This window comes from Heptranchias perlo, chromosome 19 (genome assembly GCF_035084215.1).
Source record: "Heptranchias perlo isolate sHepPer1 chromosome 19, sHepPer1.hap1, whole genome shotgun sequence".
NCBI classification, from domain to species: domain Eukaryota; kingdom Metazoa; phylum Chordata; class Chondrichthyes; order Hexanchiformes; family Hexanchidae; genus Heptranchias; species Heptranchias perlo.
The window spans coordinates 8128181-8146888 of record NC_090343.1 but is presented as its reverse complement, the minus strand read 5'-3'; the positions used below and the strand labels follow the sequence as shown (position 1 = coordinate 8146888).

The window sequence follows — 18708 nt, the reverse complement described above, 5'->3', positions numbered from 1 at the left end:
ATGTGTTGCAATTAGAATATTTGAATGCTTCAGAAACTTGGATGTTTACTTCAAGAACTGCCAAAAGTAAATATGATTTTCAGAGCAGTCTTGTTCACTTTTGGGAAATTGGACTAGTCCATCCTGTTGAAATAAATTGGAATGTTAATTGAATTAGTTTTTAAAAAGTCATTTTTTCTGGATTGTGTTGTGACTTAATTTTATAATTGCCCCTTCAAACTTCTTGTTAATTGATGCCAGACTCTACTAAAGGGCTCAGCAACTATTTCTCATAATCAAAATTAAAATGTCTTATTTTGGCTCGCTAGCCGACTTTTATCATAAATGTCAGATGGAGATGCATTTTGTTCAATTCCGTCTCCTCCACAATTTGCATGTTGGCTTTTATTTTAATAAAATTTCAGTGGATCAAGTGCCATTGGAGCCTTGTCAAACTAGTTATCTGCTGATGTTAGGGTGCACTTGTTAACAGAAATCAGCTAAAATAGGCTAACTGCTTGCCTACAGCAAAATGAGTCAGCTATGTACAGTGTTCCTGAACTAGACTAGAAGTTAATTCCCTCCTGGATCTAAATGAATGACTGCAGTAAAGTTGAGTATGGCACTTAGCATGCAGTTTTTTTGTTGGGAATGTAACCTGCTGTCCCTAGAGCAGAACTCTGAGCTATTCTGGAGGATTTTAACCTCCTTACAGTTTCCTAAATTAATACGGACCATGTGTTTACTGTTCTTGGATGGTGATTTGGATGAGTGTTCACTTTTTTTTGTTTTTTTTTCCTAAATTGGCTGGGTTGCTTTTCCATTATTGCTCATTGTGATGGAGTACGGATACAGCACAAACAGTTGTTTGATTAAATTCAGTTAATGTTGACTGAAGATGGTAATATGAGGAAGTGTGATGTGGATTTGTGTCTGTTGTACATTGTATGATGGAGTTCACAAACCTGTACTTCCCATTTCAGGGGAGAGGAGGACCACATGGATGAAGGAAGAGTGATCAGAAGTTAAATAACCTCTGGTATCTTCTAGGGGTTGTAGAGACCAAGGAGCAAGTTGGTTACCTGGCTTGTCAGTTGAGGAATAGCGTGCATTGGTGTTATGGAAATTATCCTCCCAACTCCCCCTTTTTATATTTTAAAAAAAAATTTAAAAATACAAATCTACTTTTGTTGCACTCCATTGTACAAATCCATTGTTCAGCTTAAGTTTATCCCTGGAACTTGTTGGAAAGCATAATTGTAGGAGCCAGGCTGGTGCATGCTGCATTTTAACTTTTTATATTCCTTAGGTGAGAGTGGTGTGCCTTTAATTACTTTTGGTTTAGCATGAGTCAGATTTGTTGTTGTGGTTTATTCTTTCTAGTATACAGACATTGTCATTATCTACTGAGCCTTTTTCGAAGTATGTTGTGCACTGCCAGCAAACTCTATCTGGGGTCCAAGTTTGTTTTTCCTGGAGAAGTGGATACCACCATAAGATTGGTAAAATGTACCGTTCCTAAACCATGGTCCTGTGGGAGTTTGTATGTTTTGGTCTGCTCAAGTTGTTTTAAGTTTTTCTCACGCTTATTTTTTTTAAAGTAACCGTTGCCTGCTTAAAGGCAAATCAGCTGTTTTTGTCTTTTACCAACTCTGCTATTCATGTGCCCAGCCTATCTTTTCCTTATAATTGCCCCCTGATGTCTTTCCATCTACCTGACTGTGCAACTTCCAGCGTTCCTCTTTATACATTTCAGAATTGTCACACTTCAACAACTAAACTCCCAACTGAGAAGGAAACCCATGCAGGTCACTTCATGTGACATCATAGCATGTTATCCCATTATGGGCTCTGAATACTTTTAAGTCTGCGCAAAATTGGTGCTAACAACAATTTTATAACCATTTTAAAAACAATATCAAATACCCCCAAAAATTATAGTGTAGTCGAAGGAGAGCACCTATCAGGAAATGGATGGCCAAAACCAAAAATGTTTTCTTGTTAGACATAATTCATTGCCTCCTGTAGCATTTAGTTATATGCCCTGTAATGCATAAAACTGGGTAATGGGACTTTACTTTCTGCATCCAAAGTGTCACCTACCCATACAGCGTTCCATCTTGGTCATATTTGTTGGGGAGGGAGCAGCAGAGTGGGGAAAATTGCAGGGACAAGTCCCTGATTACCACTTTTGTAAACCTTTTTTTTATTTATTCATGGGATGTGGGTGTCGCTGGCAAGGCCAGCATTTATAGCCCATCCGTAATTGCCTTTGAGAAGGTGGTGGTGAGCCGTCATCTTGAATCGCTGCAGTCCATGTGTTGAAGGTACTCCCACAGTGCTGATAGGTAGAGAGTTCCAGGAATGGCGATATATTTCCAAGTTAGGATAGTGTGTGACTTGGAGGAGAATGTGCGGGTGATGGTGTTCCCATATGCCTGTTGCCCTTGTCCTTCTAGGTGGTAGAAGTCACGGGTTTAGGAGGTGCTGTTGAAGAAGCCTTGGCGAGTTGCTGCAGCGCACCTTGTAGATGTACACACTGCAGCCATAGTGCGCTGGTGCTTGCATCGGTCTTTACCAAGGAAGAAGATGCTGCCAGAATCTCAGTAAAGGAAGATATAATTAAGGTACTGGATGGGCTAAAAATTAAGAGGAGGTACTGGAAAGGCTAGCTGTACTTAAAATAGATAAGTCACCTGGTCTGGATGGGATGCACCCTAGGATGCTAAGGGAAGTAAGGGGGTAAATTGCGGAGGTACTGGCCATAATCGTTAGATACGGGAGTGGTGCCAGAGGACTGGAGAATTGCAAATGTTACACCTTTGTTCAAAAAAGGGTGTAAAGATAAACCCAGCAACTATAGGCCAGTCAGTTTAACCTTGCTAACCCCTAACCCTTTTGGAAATGATAATCCGGGACAGAATTAAGTCACTTGGATGAGTGTGGATTGATTAGGGTAAGCCAGCACAGATTTGTTAAAGGCAAATCGTGTTTAACCAACTTGATGGAGTTTTTTGATGAGGTAACAGAGAGGGTAGATGAGGGCAATGCAGTTGATGTGGTGTATATGGATTTTCAAAAAGCGTTTGATAAAGTGCCACATGGTAGGCTTGCTATTAAAATTGCAGCCCATGAAATAAAGGGGGCAATAGCAACATGGAGTCAGAATTGGCTAAATGACAGGAAACAGAGTAGTGGTGAACGGTTGTTTTTCGGACTGGAGAGAGGTGTGCAGCGGTGTTCCCCAGGGGTCGGTGCTGGGACCACTGCTTTTCTTGATGACTCGGACTTGGCAGTACAGGGCACAATTTCAAAATTTGCGGATGACACAAAACTTGGAAGGGTAGTGAACAGTGAGGAGGATGGTGATAGACTTCAAGAGGATATAGACACTCTGGTGGCATGGGCGGACACGTGGCAGATGAAGTTTAAAGTGGAAAAATGTGAGGTGATGCATTTCAGTAGGAAAAATGAGAGGCAATATAAACTAGAGGGCACAATTCTAAAAGGAATGGAGGAACAGAGGGATCTGGGGGTATATGTGCATAAATAGTTGAAGGAGGCAGGGCAGGTTGAGAAAGCGGTTTAAAAAAGCATACAGGGTCCTGTGCTTTATAAATGGAGTACAAAAGCAAGGAAGTTATGATGAACCTTTATAAAACACTGGTTCGGCCACAACTGGAGTATTGTGTTGAGTTCTGGGCACCGCACTTTAGGAAGGATGTGAAGGCCTTAGAGAGGGTACAGAGGAGATTTACTAGAATGATTCCAGGGATGAGGGACTTAAATTATGTGGATAGACTGGAGAAGCTGGGATTGTTCTCCTTTGAACAGAGAAGGTTGCGAGGAGATTCAAAATCATGAAGGGTCTAGACAGAGTAGAGAGAGGAACTGTTCCCATTGGCAGAAGGGTCAAGAACCAGAGGGCATAGATTTAAGGTGATTTGAGGAAAAACGTTCTTACACAGCAAGTGGTTAGGATCTGGAATGCTCTGCCCGATGGAGTGGTGGAAGCAGATTCAATCATGGCCTTCAAAAGAGAACTGGATACGTACTTGAAACAAAAAAATATGCAGAACTACAGGGATAGGGCGGGGCAGTGGGACTAGCTGGATTGTTCATGCATAGAGCCGGCGTGGACTCGATGGGCCGAATGGCCTCCTTCTGTGCTGTAACCTTCTATGATTCTATGGTGGAGGGAGTGAATGTTTAAGGTGGTGGATGGGGTGCCAATCAAGGTGTCTGTCCTGGATGGTGTCGAGCTGCACTCATCCAGGCAAGTGGAGAGTATTCCATCACACTCCTGACTTATGCCTTGTAGATGGTGGAAAGGCTTTGGGGAGTCAGGAGGTGAGTCGCTCGCCACAGAATACCCAGCCTCTGACCTCTTGCAGCCACAATATTTATGTGGCTGGTCCAGTTAAGTTGCTTGTACTTGGACTGAATGTCAACTAGGCTCATTTGCTGGCGCACTCACCTCTGAGTCAGAACGTTGTGGGTTTGAGCTCCACTTTAGGACTTGAGCACATAATCTAAGTTGATAGTCCAGTGCAGTACTGAGGGAATGCTGCATTGTCAGAGATGTTGTCTTTCTGATGAGATATTAAGCCAAGGTCTACCTGTTGACATGACGTAAAAAAAATTCCATCACACTATTTGAAGAAGAGTAGGAGTTATCCTGGTGTCCTGCCCAAAATTTCCTCCTCAAACATCTGGTTGTCTTATCTCATTCACTGTTGGTTCTTGCTACGAGGAAATTGGTTGCCCAACAACAGTAACTATGGTTCAAATTCATTGGATGTGAAGCACTTTGGGTCACCTGGAGGACACGATAAGGTGTTATATAAATGCAAGTTTGTTCTTGATGGGTGATTGAGAAGTGATTGTAGGTCATCTTGCTCGTGAACGGCACACAGGGACATAAAATAGGGGCTATAAAGAGTTAAAACATTGGTAAACGGCTTATCTTGAGGAACACTTGCTGGTTTCGTTTTTGTCTGAATTTCCATTTAGCATCTTCAACATGTATATTTTTCCATCTCCTAACTAACATGGAAACAGCCCTGTGGCTTTCAGTTGCTGAATAATGATGAGCAAAATTAATGGTAAAGAGGTGAAGAAATGTTCATTTACAGAGTTTTCTTAAACCAAATTAAAATAAATTAGATCCTCATTTTAATTTTGGTCTGAATATACTGCAGTGTTCCAAGCAAGTTAATTTATAATATTGCTTATCAATCCATAATTGCATTGAAACGCAGCTAATCTGGAGCCGAGGAAGCTCATTTTCCAAATGTTTGAGGATATGAATCACTTGCCCGACTATTGCATTATTTTCCAGCTATAAGGGTGCATTGTTTTACATGAAAATCTGTCATGTGACTAGAAGGAAAAATATCGCAGCCATCAATATACTGTCAAATCTCCTAATTTGTCAGTGGTGAATAATGGCTGAGCTCTTGCTGTGTGATAGTATGTAGATTCATACGTGTAGCACAATGACGTAGACAGTCCACAATTTCAAAGTCACAATGCTGAGGGATGCCACTTACTTTACGGAAAATATAGATGGTATAGATGCACAAAGGGAAATCCTTGTAGCTTTTTGGATACCCAATCAAAGTAACATGGGATTCTGCTCCTTAACTTCACTAGCTAAGAGTTTAGATTTAAGAGTGATCAAAAACTTGGTAAAGCCCTTCATAGGGTACATGCACAACCATTTCATGTTTATAAGCATAATGATTCTGCAGAGCTTTTCATTAACCTTGGCCCACCAGAGATGCATTAGCACATATACGAATGAATCAGACAGTGGAAACATGACTGGTTCAATACCCACCAATTCATACAACACCATGTTTCCACACACATGAAGATTTCTGTGTCAATTTTATAACCACCTGTGTTTGACACAGTGCACTGCTAATCTGAACTGTTTGAAACCAAATGCAGTTTGGATGATGATTCAGCATTTGACGTGTGGGTTACCAATGGCTCAAGAAATTTGAGGAGTTTTGAGGCAGCCTTTTATTTTTTAAGTTGGGTGGGAGAATTAGCATTTAAACACAGCACTTGTACCTCACAATCAGTAGCAGGAGCCAGGGTTAAAGTCGGGAAGAAGAGCTGCTATTTAAATATCACAGCACCGGAGGAATGGAGTGCTCCTAGCGACTCTCCTTGTTAACTATTGTCCCGGGCTCCGCTGCTGATCTTAAGTGTATTTTTTTTTGAACTCGGGGAGCTATCTTGCCATGTCATTAATTAAACCATGACAGTAAGACAAGGAGGCTGAAACTAGTGAAAGGTTGGAAGTTCTCCACACAAATAGATTTTTTTTAAAGGATGGATTTCCAGGTAGGACAGTGGAGACGAGCCCTGGCATCATTTAAGAACCAGTTGGGGGGAGGGGTGCATCATATGGATGGATAAACTAAAATGGACCAGATGACCGTCCCCATCTACATTTATCTTGTGAATAGGATATGCTCTTTCAAGGCTGTCTTCCTTGTTCAGATTACTGCACCGTGTGTCCTAGTAGATTAGCAGTGCTGTACTCCAGGTGAGCATTTCTTCTCTTTCTTTCCCCCCACAAGGTTTCTTTCAGCTAATGGTTCCATTTTTAAAAAAAATTAGGTATTTTGCACACTTTACTGATTTTTGCAGACTATTGAACATAAACATATCAGTTTTAGAAGTCGAAACTTGTTCTTTTTTTCTTCTGCTTCACGTTTTGGTGTAGTTGTATTACATGGTAATAAGAGAAGCATATATTGATACAGGGAGCCTAGGGGCAATTTGGTGTAATTCTGTACCACTGTTAGAAGATTCAGCATTAGGGTCACATTGGGAAGTAGTAAAGGTGGCTATCTTTTCTCATTTGGGGTGTGTTTGGTATGCTGCTATTCATGTGCCCAGTGCAGGTCTTCGTATACTTTCATCTCCACCCTCTGCCCCGTACTCATTTATTTCTACTGTTTTTAAATAACCATTCCATCTTGAGAGAGATGATAGGCAGCTCCAAGATCTCATCAAATACAGGCCATATATAATAGCAATTTGCCATGATAAAAGTTTGTTGTTTTGCATATATTGGAGGGTTGATGTTATTTATTGTTTCCTAAATTCAGCTGAGGTCGCCAGTTATACACAGGTTGCATGCTGTAAAATTGTTACAAAAACATATATATGATCTGGAATTGGGGAAACAGTACAGAAATTCATTGATATCAAATTGGGAGGCAGACAAATTGCAATGAACATTGTGAAAGAAAAAACAGTGTGCATTTATACAGTGCCTTTCATGCCGTCATGATGCCCCAAAGCACTAAGCAGCCAATTAATTACTTTTTAAGTGCAGTCACTGTTATGTAGGCAAATGTGGCAGCCAATTTGCTCACAGCAAGCTCCCGCAAACAGCAATGAGATAAATGACAAGTTGATTAAATGATAATTGCTGGCGAGGAGACCAGAAGAACTCTCCTGCTTTTCAAATAGTGTTATGGGATTTTTTATGTTCACCTGGGGCAGACAGGGTCACAGTTTCATGTCTCACCAGAAACATGGCACCTCCGACAATGCAGCACTCCCTCAATACTGCACTGCACTACAGTGCCCGCCTAGATTATGTGCTGAAGTTGTGGAGTAAGATTTAAACCCACAACCTTCTGGCTCGGAGGTGAGGGTGCATACACTGAGCCCAGCTGAAATAGGGCATAGGTGGAGTAGCAAAACGGGCAGTTAGGTGATATAGTTCAATGTAGAAAAATGTGAAGTAGTGCATTTTGGAATTGTTCTGAGCGGAAACCTGTTGAGCAGGGTTAACTGTACTGCTATTTACACAGCTACTAAGGCATGCAGGCGTAGCCTAAAACAATTTTTTAAAACTGCCTCCTTCACCAGTCTGATCTGGATACCTACTAATCTTGTGTCATGGGTCAAGGGGGAGTTTCTTCCAATCTGTAGTCTTGCTTGAAGCTCGGCAGTTCCATAGTAATCTCTAGTCCAGCAGTCATAACTTAAGTGAAATTGCCTGCTCATTCCGAAGGCTTGGATTGTGTCTTGTCTTTTTCCCCTCCCTTCCCCAGATTGTTTCTTTAATTTCGTTTCAGACTGACTTTCATCTTAATTTAATGTTATGACTCATAATCATTCTTGTTGCTGGTCTCTGAATCCCTCCCTTCTAAAGCACCAGTATCCTTTTGAAGGTAAGATGCTCAAATTGCACACACTATTCCAAACATGTTCTTAACCAGTGGATGATTCTATGATAACGTAGGGCTAAATCAAACAATTTGAATATAATGCGTGTCTGTCAATGTGTATCCATTTACCTGCTTAGCCTTGTTGACTGTTCATGGATATGTTTTGCGAATTGTTGATAATTGCACCCAAATTATTTTCATTTCCATATTTCCCAGTGTACCAACCTATGTTTTCTTAATATTTTCACGTTAAATTCCATCTGTCATTCCTTAACCTATTGGTTAATCCTTACAAGCTTACTTGTGAACGCAGTACCTGGTCATGTCTTTCATTTCAGAGTTTGGGGATTTTGGTTTGAAAAACATCTCCATGCAGCTAACTTTCAGCTAAGGAAACAATTTTTTTAGAAGTTGACTCTTTTCTCTTCTTCCACTTGACTCTTCCCCCTGCCCCCCCCCCCCCCCCAATTCTAAAATTTCACCATGGTAACAACAAAAAATATTTCTCTCTCTCTCTCTCACATAAATGAAATAAAACTTCTATTTTCTATTGAGTTTCTGGATCTTTGTGAACATTTGTTGCTGAATGGAACACAATGTGTTTCTTGAAGGTTTTTTTAAAGAAAGGGAACAAAAATTTGTATATATATATATAAAAAGATCCCAAAGCACTTCACAAACAGTTGCCCAATCATTAGGAGGGGTGACCTGAAGCTTGGTCAAAAAGATGGTCTTTGAGAGGGCTTTTAAAGGAGAAGGAAGAGGTAGAGAAGCAAAGAATTACAGGGAGAGTGTTCAGAGCCCTTTCTTTCAAAACATCGTACTTCGAAACCTCAGACTACTGTATTTTGTAGATCAAGAATTATGTAGATGTCAGGGTGAGCAAAATCATTGTGGACCACAGCGTCCTCTAATCTACACAGTTGTCTATTTCCATGGCATCACCCTCACTTTGTTCTACTCCTACCTGTCCTGACAAACCCATTACATCTCCTGCTTTGGCTTATCCTCCTGTCCGTGCATGGTCACCTCAGATGTATCCTAAGGTTCCATCTTTAATCCTCTCATTCCTTGTCTGCATTCTTCCCCTTTGTGACATAATCCATAGATCTTGGGTCAGCTTCCATATATCTGCTTGTATTAAAAATGTGACTATTCAACAGGAGCAACAGTACAACATAGCATCAATGTCCACCTCTCCGCCACTACCTTCAACTGCTTGTCCCGTTACTGTGCTATCTAACTGCTTGTCCGACATCAATTCAAAACTTTCTCCAACTTAACAACAGCAAGATTGAAGACGTGCTGTTCAACTTCCTGGAAGAACTCCACGTCCTAGCCCTCGATTGATTCCATCCGCCTCCTTGGCTGCTCGCTGGGGCTGAATCTGGCGGTGTGTAAATGTACCCGGTTTAACCCTGACCTAAGCTTCAAACTCCATATCCTTTCTATCACCAAGGCTGCCTTTTTTCACTTATGTAACATTGTCCATTTCCACCCATACCTCTCTCTTCACTGCCACTGTATCCCGCATCGATATCTTTAACTCTAAGCTCCACTTCTGCAATGCTGTCCCTGCAGGCCATTGAAACTCCACCTTACACAAACTCCAACTCTTCCAAAACTGCCACCTGCATCCTGTCCTGTGCTATATCCAATTCCCAGATTACAGCTGTCATTTTTGACCGTTATGCTCCCCTGTATGTTGAATTCAAAATCCCCATTATGATTTACAAATCCCACTATGCCCATGGTTATGCCCCTCCCTACCTCTGTTACCTCCTCCAGCCCAACATGCCAGCATGCACACTATGCTGTTCTAACTCTGGCCTCCTTTGCATTCTCCTTTCCTTCACTGGTGGCAGAGCCTTTAACCATCTTGGCCCTATACTCAAATGCCCACTAAACTACTCTGCCTTGCAACCCCCCTCCACTCCTTCAAAAATCTCATAAAAAACCTACCACTTTGACTTTTTTTTTTGGTGAACGCTAACTCTCTTCCTGCTTGCTGTCTTTTTTTGTCTCCATGAAGTGCCGTGGGATGTTTTATTACATCAAGGATACTAATATAAATAAATGTAGCAGCAGTAGTAATGAGATCAGAAGTTTCAAACACAAGTGAAATCAGTTTAGGTTGAGTGTACCATAACATTTCTTATCTTGTATTGCAGTTTATAATTTTCTCTTTGTTCTATAAAATATTTATTTTCCTTTTGTTACTCCATCATCAATTTGCTTCTATTTTTAGTTCCTTCTTTGCCCCCGTCCCCTGGACTGTGCACCATTCCCAAACCAACAGGCCAGGCAGGTGTCCTATTGTCAGCATTAGCTGCTGTGTAATTAGCTACAAGGTGGTGCACTAGCGCAGCCTGAGTTAATTTGCCCCATCTCTGGAGAAGCTTTCGCTGTGTAGTGAACAACTGTTTATGTTGGAAATTATTTTTTCTTATTTAGACTTTCATGCTTGATCTATTGACCCTGATGTCCCGAAAATTCAGGAATTTTTCATCTTAGGCCAATCAAGCTGTCTGGGTGTCTGACAGAAGGCTATTGGGTCACTTCTTGCTCTTTCTGCATTACCGTACACGGGCCTGAGGAACACACTTTTGCATTTTGGACATTGATGTTATGTTGTACCGTTGCTCCTGTTGAATAGTCACATTTTTTATACAAGCAAATATTTAAAAGTAAACAGATCATCCTTCATTACCAGTTCATAAAAGTCATGACATTTATTTTGTCTCACAAATCATCGGATAGATGTTACAAGTTGCTGCCCAAAATAATACTAGCAGGATTTCATCACTTCTGAATTTATTTCATTACTGTTACTTATGTATTTCAAATTGACAGGCTGAACCTTTTAAGTACCAGCAACTTCCAATTATCACAACATACAGTTGCTAATGCATAATTAGTGATGCTTTGAACAGTCTATCTATTATATGTGAAAAATCTTCAGCCTGCACAACTTGTCTTTCTGTTGTCACATTTCTATCACAGTTTGTCAACTTTTTCTCATTATAAATTCCTGTGTTGATGTTTATAATGCGATGTGCCCATGTAAACTTGTCATGCTATAATTATACAGGCCAATGGATGGCTGTGTGCCCAGACTCTGAACATAGGACGTCCCTCACAAGCAAATTTCAGAGCCTGGGACCAGCATCTTGGTTTTTCATTAGCTGTAACTTCAACATCTTTCTCTGTGTCCCTCCTTCCCCATCTCTATCTGTTGCCCTCATGACGCTTTGTGTGGTTACTTGTGTGATCATCAACAGAAAATGTGCAATAAGGCTTAATTGGAGAAATGGAATATTGTCTATTCTGTATAGCATTAATTATGCACAAGTTAGTGTAAGTTGTGAGAATTGGAAGCTGCTGTACGTAATGGTTCGACCTGTGAGTTTGAAATACGTATGAAGTAACACTAATAAAATAAATATGGAAGCGATGAAGTCCTGCTGGTGTTATTTTGAGTGGCAACTCATAACATAAAATCATAGAATAGAATAATACAGCATAGAAGGAGGTCATTCAGCCCTTCGGCTCTTTGAAAGAGCCATTAGTCCCATTCCCCTGCCCTTTCCCCATGGCCCTGCAAATCTCTCCTTTTTCAAGTATATATCAAATTTCCTATTGTAAGTTACTATTGAATCTGCTTCCACCACCCTTTCAGGCAGTGCATTCCAGAACATAACTCACTGCGTTAAAAAATTTCTCCTCATCTCGCCTCTGGTTCTTTTGCCAATTAACTTAAATCTGTGTCCTCTGATTACCAGCCCTTCTGCCAATGGAAACAGTTTCCCCCTGTGTACTCTATCAAAACCCTTCATGATTTTGAATACATCTATTAAACCTCCCCTTAACCTTCTCTGCTGTAAGGTGAACAACCCCAGCTTCTGTAGTCTCTCCAGGTAACTGAAGTCCCACATCCCTGGTACCATTCTGGTAAACCTCCTCTGCACCCTCTACATCCATCATGTGAGTTTTGAGACTAAATAGATGTTACGAACATTTTATCAGCTGGTTATGAAGGACAGTCTGTTGATAAGCAAGCAAATGCTTAAAAATCATGTTTCATGTGATGATGGGCAGCTTTTGACAATTGGCACCAAACAAGCTAGTCTGTTGTCAATTGATAGAGGCCTGCTGTTAAGTCCGTGCGGAGGTTAAGCAAGTTGGCACAGTTTGTTTGTGCGTAGAGTTCTTGTAATTGAATTGGTTTTGTGGTCGGTTTTGGCAATATTTTCTTCTGCTGGTGTAACCCTTCACCAGCCATTGCTGAAAAAACTGAGAAATTTACCATTACACTGTGCAGTTTGGATGCATGTAGACAAGTCGATGGGCTGTTGTAGTTGTCTTGAATAAAAGTCTCGCTGAAAATGAATACATTTTTCTTTGTCTAACCAGCTGAGCAAATTGCTGTGGGAAGCTGTTAATGTGCAGTGCAGTTTTATGTATCTATAATAAGCATTGACTAAATAATTTCCTTGTAATTAACTGCAGATTAGTTAATTAAACTTACCATTGCAATAATTTTATCTTCACATATGTGGTCACTGTAATGACAATAGGAGCACGCTTAAAGTTGTGTTCAAAAATAGGATGCCTGGAGGTGTTTTTATGTCAGTAAGCTTACTTGGGGTTCAGAATGCTACAAACCACTTAATTCCCTTTTTCCCAAGAAATTGCTGCCTTATTCCTAATTCCCAGGTGTTCATTATTCTTTATATCATCTACATAAGGCACTTCATTTCCCTTTTTGTTTCTGAAAATGGAGTCTTGTAAAGAGCATATGCTTATACCAGAACATTTAAATTCTTTTTCTATGTTTTGCACCACCCACAGCAGACGCTTCACTGTGCCATGTGCCTGTGGCATCAATGATTCCTCAGTGCCAACAGTCTCCTTCCCTGTGTGATCAACTCACCAAGATAGCCCATTAGTTATTTCTTAAGAAGAGTGCAGACCACTCCCGTTAATTCAAAGTAGTTTTTTCCTAGCAAAAAACATCATGTTATCCAGTAGTACGAATAATGCCATTTTAATAAAACAGCACAGTTTTTTGCACAATTTCAATTGCAGTTAAGTAACTTCAAACTAAGCATAGACTGTATGGGGATGGAAGAAAGAACAGAATAGGTACAAAAGAATATGATTATGGTGTATTGCACTTATGCTTTATATCCCACATTAATCCTGAACTCATTATATTTGCTTATGGCTGTTTGTGTGTTGCATATATTGACACCTAACCAACTCAGGACTCCGTGTCCCAGCAATTTACTAGAGATCCTCCTTTATGCTATAGCTGAGCGCTTTCTAGTCTGAGACTTAGTGCACTATCATGTGTGCACACAGACATTTGGTAGAGTGAAATACTCTTGGAATGGCTTTGATTCTAATGAAACTCCTTTCCTAGTGATGTTTCATATGTTCTAACGCACTTGAGTTATGATTCTTACAATTAAGCTTTCTTCTGGGTGAATAAGAGTTTATTGTTGGTTTTTGCCATGCAAACTTAATGCAGCTTTTAGGTCATAGAGGCTTTGATTTCACCAACCTGGCTGTGCATTGTTCATTTCTGTGAATTGTTTCAACCTATTAAATTGGCGATCCAAAATTGCTTTTTATTAAAAGATTGCCTTGTATCAAATGCATCTTACTTGCCCAATAATAAATTTTGAATAAGTGCACAATGAAATATGAGTCACTAGCATCTAGGTTAGCCAGATTGTTTGTTTGTTTTTCTCCATTTCTGAGGTATATTTTGCACCCCCATAGTTCTTCTCTCCCCTGCCCCATCACACCAGTTCACTCATGTGGGGGAGGTGGGGTGGGGAGGAGGGGAGGGGGAAGAGAATGTTCTTGTGTGAGGTGATAGATAGCATATTTGAACATTGGTGGAAAGGCAGAGAGTTGAATTCTGGCTACAGGAAATGACCTTAAACTAAAGCATTCATCGCGACACTTGGAAGATGGTCCAGGAATCACATTGTAGGACCCAATTATTTTAAATGGTGAGTTTTCACGTATAACTTGAGGGTTAGATTGGACTACCTTGAAGACTGATATTTCTGTTACTCAATTTATATAATTTGGACCGGAATAACTTAACTTGACTTCTGCCTCGTTGAGTCTTTATTTTTGCAGCATATGGATATGCTCATGTGACATTTATCATTCACCTATAATAGTTATTGCACATATCTTACACAATTTAAATCAAATTTTTAGTGTATTGGTATGTGGGACGTGTAAACAATGTATGTGATTGAAACTAAAATATCCAATTCTGCTGGCGAGGAAGGCATTTGTAAGCAGAATTCTGTATTTCAGTTACCGTTGAGTGTTTCTCGTCGTGAAATTGTGTCCCATTGAGTGATCCTATTATAATTAGTTTTCACAAGCAATTTTCTGTTTTCATTCTTGAAAGGTATAGTTGACTTTGTGAAAATTTTGCTTTATCTACTGAACTGAATTGCAGATTTTTAAACCTTTCTCTTTCCTGTTCTGTTTTTTGTGCAGAAATCAAGATGACTACCAGTTAGTTCGTAAATTAGGTCGAGGGAAATACAGTGAAGTGTTTGAAGCCATTAACATCACAAACAATGAAAAAGTAGTTGTTAAAATACTTAAGGTAAGAATTGCTTCAGTACTGATGAACATTGCACACTCAAAATTGCATCGCCTCATAACCCATGCCTGAGCCCCACACTATATTGCCCAAGTAAGAGCAGAGATAGGCAGCAACCTCCCAGTCCAACCAATTTCACCCTTGAGGAATGTGAATAAAGGCACTACTACATTGAAGGAGTCCAGTTGATAGTGGGAACACGATACTCTTGCTGTTAATGGCACTCTCTAATGTAAAGTAGCGGACCTCCAGAGACTTGACAGCATCGAAGACCTCACATTTTCTATCTACCATTGACTCTCTCGTTTAAATCTTAACAAGCAAAGCCCAATTGTCCTCTTGACATAAATCATAGGTTTCCGGCCTCCAACGTGCACTGATCTGGAGCAGAACAAAAGAGAGATGAATGGGAAGAGCGGTGCACGTAGGTGTGGATTCTATTTGAGTGCCACTCTCACCGGATTCCTAACTCCAATGTCAAATGCCTTAAGAGTTAGGTATTTTTGTTTTTCCCTTTTTGAACCAATTTTCTCCCCTCTGTGTGCTGAACTCTTTGCTCAGATACAGTTCCATGGGTATTGGGTACCTTCCAAAGCCTTACCCAAGTGGCATTTCTTCTTGTGTAAGTCTAGACAGTGAGTACTGACTTGCTATTTGATTGTGGGGAATGTCATATTTGATCCTGATCCTGTCCACAATGCATACTTCCAGCAGGGGTAGCTGGATAGTGATTGAGTATGCAAACTCTGGCTGATTTTTTGCCTCCTTAATGTGGCCATTGAGGAACACAGTTGCACCCCACCCATTGCCTTGGCTGAGATCAGCTAATTTGGCATAAAATCAAATTCCTAGTCTGAATGGCTTAGCTTCTCATTGCGTAAGTCCGCTGAGCCATCAGGGAGCAAGTGTGATTCCTTACTTAGTTTTCTTTTTAACCCTTCTTGTGGGACAGAGCCAAGATTGAAATGGTGAAATTGGAAAATAACCGTATAGGATAATTAGGGGCATGAATCTTTTAACACCGGTGTATTGGAGCACCAATGGATTATAATGTGTACTTTTCCAACACAGAATTGTGGGTTGGTATTTTTTTTGTATGTATTGCAATCAGTGCTTCTGAAAAATATCTATTGGATAATGCATGGTAACTGATGCCGATTGGGTTGATTCTACAAAGAGCGTTCTTTCATAGAATCATAGAAGTTTACAACATGGAAACAGGCCCTTCGGCCCAACATGTCCATGTCGCCCAGTTTATACCACTAAGCTAGTCCCAATTGCCTGCACTTGGCCCTCTATATCCATCTTACCCATGTAGCTGTCCAAATGCTTTTTAAAAGACAAAATTGTACCCGCCTCTACTACTGCCTCTGGCAGCTCGTTCCAGACACTCACCACCCTTTGAGTGAAAAAATTGCCCCTCTGGACCCTTTTGTATCTCTCCCCTCTCACCTTAAATCTATGCCCCCTCGTTATAGACTCCCCTACCTTTGGGAAAAGATTTTGACTATCTACCTTATCTATGCCCCTCTTTATTTTATAGACTTCTATAAGAAGTCTCTTGAATACATCTAATGACTTGGCCTCCACTGCCTTCTGTGGTAGAGAATTCCACAGGTTCACCACCCTCTGAGTGAAGAAATTTCTCCTCATCTCGGTTCTAAATGGCATACCCCTGGTTCTGGACTCCCTAGCCATCGGGAACATCCTCCCTGCATCTAGTCTGTCTAGTCCTGTTGGAATTTTATGTGTTTTGATGAGATCAACTCTCATTCTTCTAAGCTCTAGTGAATATAGGCCTAGTCGAACCAATCTCTCCTCATACGTCAGTCCTGCCATCCAGGAATCAGTCTGGTAAACCTTTGTTGCACTCCCTCCATGGCAAGAACATCCTTCCTCAGATAAGGAGACCAAAACTGCACACAATACTCCAGATGTGGTCTCACCATGGCCCTGTATAACTGCAGTAAGACATCCTTGCTCCTGTACTCAAATTCTCTTGCAATGAAGGCCAACATACCATTCGCCTTCCTAATTGCATGCTGCATTGAATGCTCTCTTTCAGTGACTGGTGTACAAGGACACTCAGGTGTCATTGCACCTCCCCTTTTCCCAATCTATCACCATTCAGATAATAATCTGCCTTTCCGTTTTTACAACCAAAATGGATAACCTCACATTTATCCACGTTATACTGCATCTGCCATGGTTCTTGCCCACTCACCCAACTTGTCTAAATCACATTGGAGCCTCTTTGCAGCTCACATTTCACCCCAGCTTTGTGTCATCTACAAACTTGGAAATGTTACATTTAGTTCCCTCATCCAAATCATTGATATATATTGTGAATAGCTGGGGCCCAAGCACTGATCCCTGCGGTACCCCACTAGTCACTGCCTGCCACCCGGAAAAAGACCCGTTTATTTCTACTCTCTGTTTCCTGTCTGTCAACCAATTCTTAATCCATTGCCAGTATATTCCCCCCAATCCCATGTGCTTTAATTTTGCACACCAACCTCTTGTGTGGGATCTTATCAAAAGCCTTCTGAAAATCCAAGTACACCACATCCACTGGTTCTCCCCTATCTATTCTACTAGTTACATCCTCAAAAAACTCCAGAAGATTCCAATTCCATCGGAAGTTCCTGGGGGGGGGGGGGCGGTGGTGTCTACCTTTGAGTCTTTGGCCTGCCCAGGGACCCACGTGGAGAATGAAGCTTGAGACCGGGACTACCCCGTCAGGCCTCATTTCAATGGCGGGAGCAGGGCAAGCTCCATCTCCCCCTCCCAAGGAGAGCCCTGAAAATTCTGGGGCAATGTTAAAAGGAACAGAGAGCTGGTGATCTGAGTCTCTACCCCTTTTTCCTGAACTTTGTACCTGGGTAACTGCCCTACTATTTCCTCTCACTAATCATGAGCAAGATCATAGGAGATTGACTAGTAATAAGAAACAAGACCTACCCATGTATGAAGACCTTCAGTATGGAGTGGTGTCTCTTTACGTGTTAATCATCCTTTTCCCTCTCAAAAGTTACCCATAGAGTATTCTCTACATCTAGAGGTTTTAATCAGCTAACATTTTAACTTACTCTCTAGAAATTCTATCTCAGCTTCTTCAGTCTTAACGCTCACACTGTTAAACATCTTTGTGGGTCCATGGCTCCTTTTCACTGTGCTGGTGGACAGACTGTGCAGCACACTAGTCTTCCCTGCACCATCAAGTCCAACTACAAGAATTTGTTTCACGTTTTCCTCATCCTTTTAAAACTTTCATGGCTGAATTCAAAAATGCATACAAATTAAATATTTTGCTGTAAAATCTTTACTTTGTCAGGCACTGTTAATGGCCCTCAATTAATAATTGCATGAGCAAAACACCTTTTAGTGAAGCTTGCCTGTAATTTTGCAGTGTCTTTTCCTGTTCCCAGTAAAAACAAGAGGTACTTGGAATAACAGACCTGCAGGTGTGGGGTGAAGAGTGCCACAGTTGTTGAAATTTTGTTACAGTTTAACTAGTGGAAACTTTTCAGATAAACAGCAGCTTTTAAAAATTGCCACAGGTAAAAGTAATACTGAAATGTGCTTTATAAGTACTTCAAAAGTGTTGTAATTGCTTTACATTCCTTCATAACTCATAATGGAACAAAGTAAAAAATGATAGAATCTGTATTTTTTTCTTTCGCATATCCCCTCAGTGCTGTTTTAAGTACCAAATATCCTTTTCTATTATTGTTTCTGTTGCTGTGTTGCCATTTTCTTTCTACCACACTTCTCTTTATCGAGTGGAAGGTTTGTTTCTACTACCTAGCCTCCGCTAATGCTACTCTATACCTAGCTATGAAAGTTGCCCGAGATGTCTCTTGATTTGATTTCCCCCCCCCCAAA

General features: G+C 40.7%; 1 protein-coding gene across 1 annotated transcript in view; it reads left to right on the top strand.

Moving 5' to 3' along the window:
* Window positions 1-18708, top strand: part of LOC137335127 (casein kinase II subunit alpha) — a 79323-nt gene that overhangs the window by 26224 nt on the left and 34391 nt on the right. Inside the window, exon 3 of the mRNA XM_068000251.1 lies at window positions 14715-14826. Coding sequence (XP_067856352.1) covers window positions 14715-14826 — 112 coding nt within the window. The remainder of the gene's footprint in view (window positions 1-14714; window positions 14827-18708) is intronic.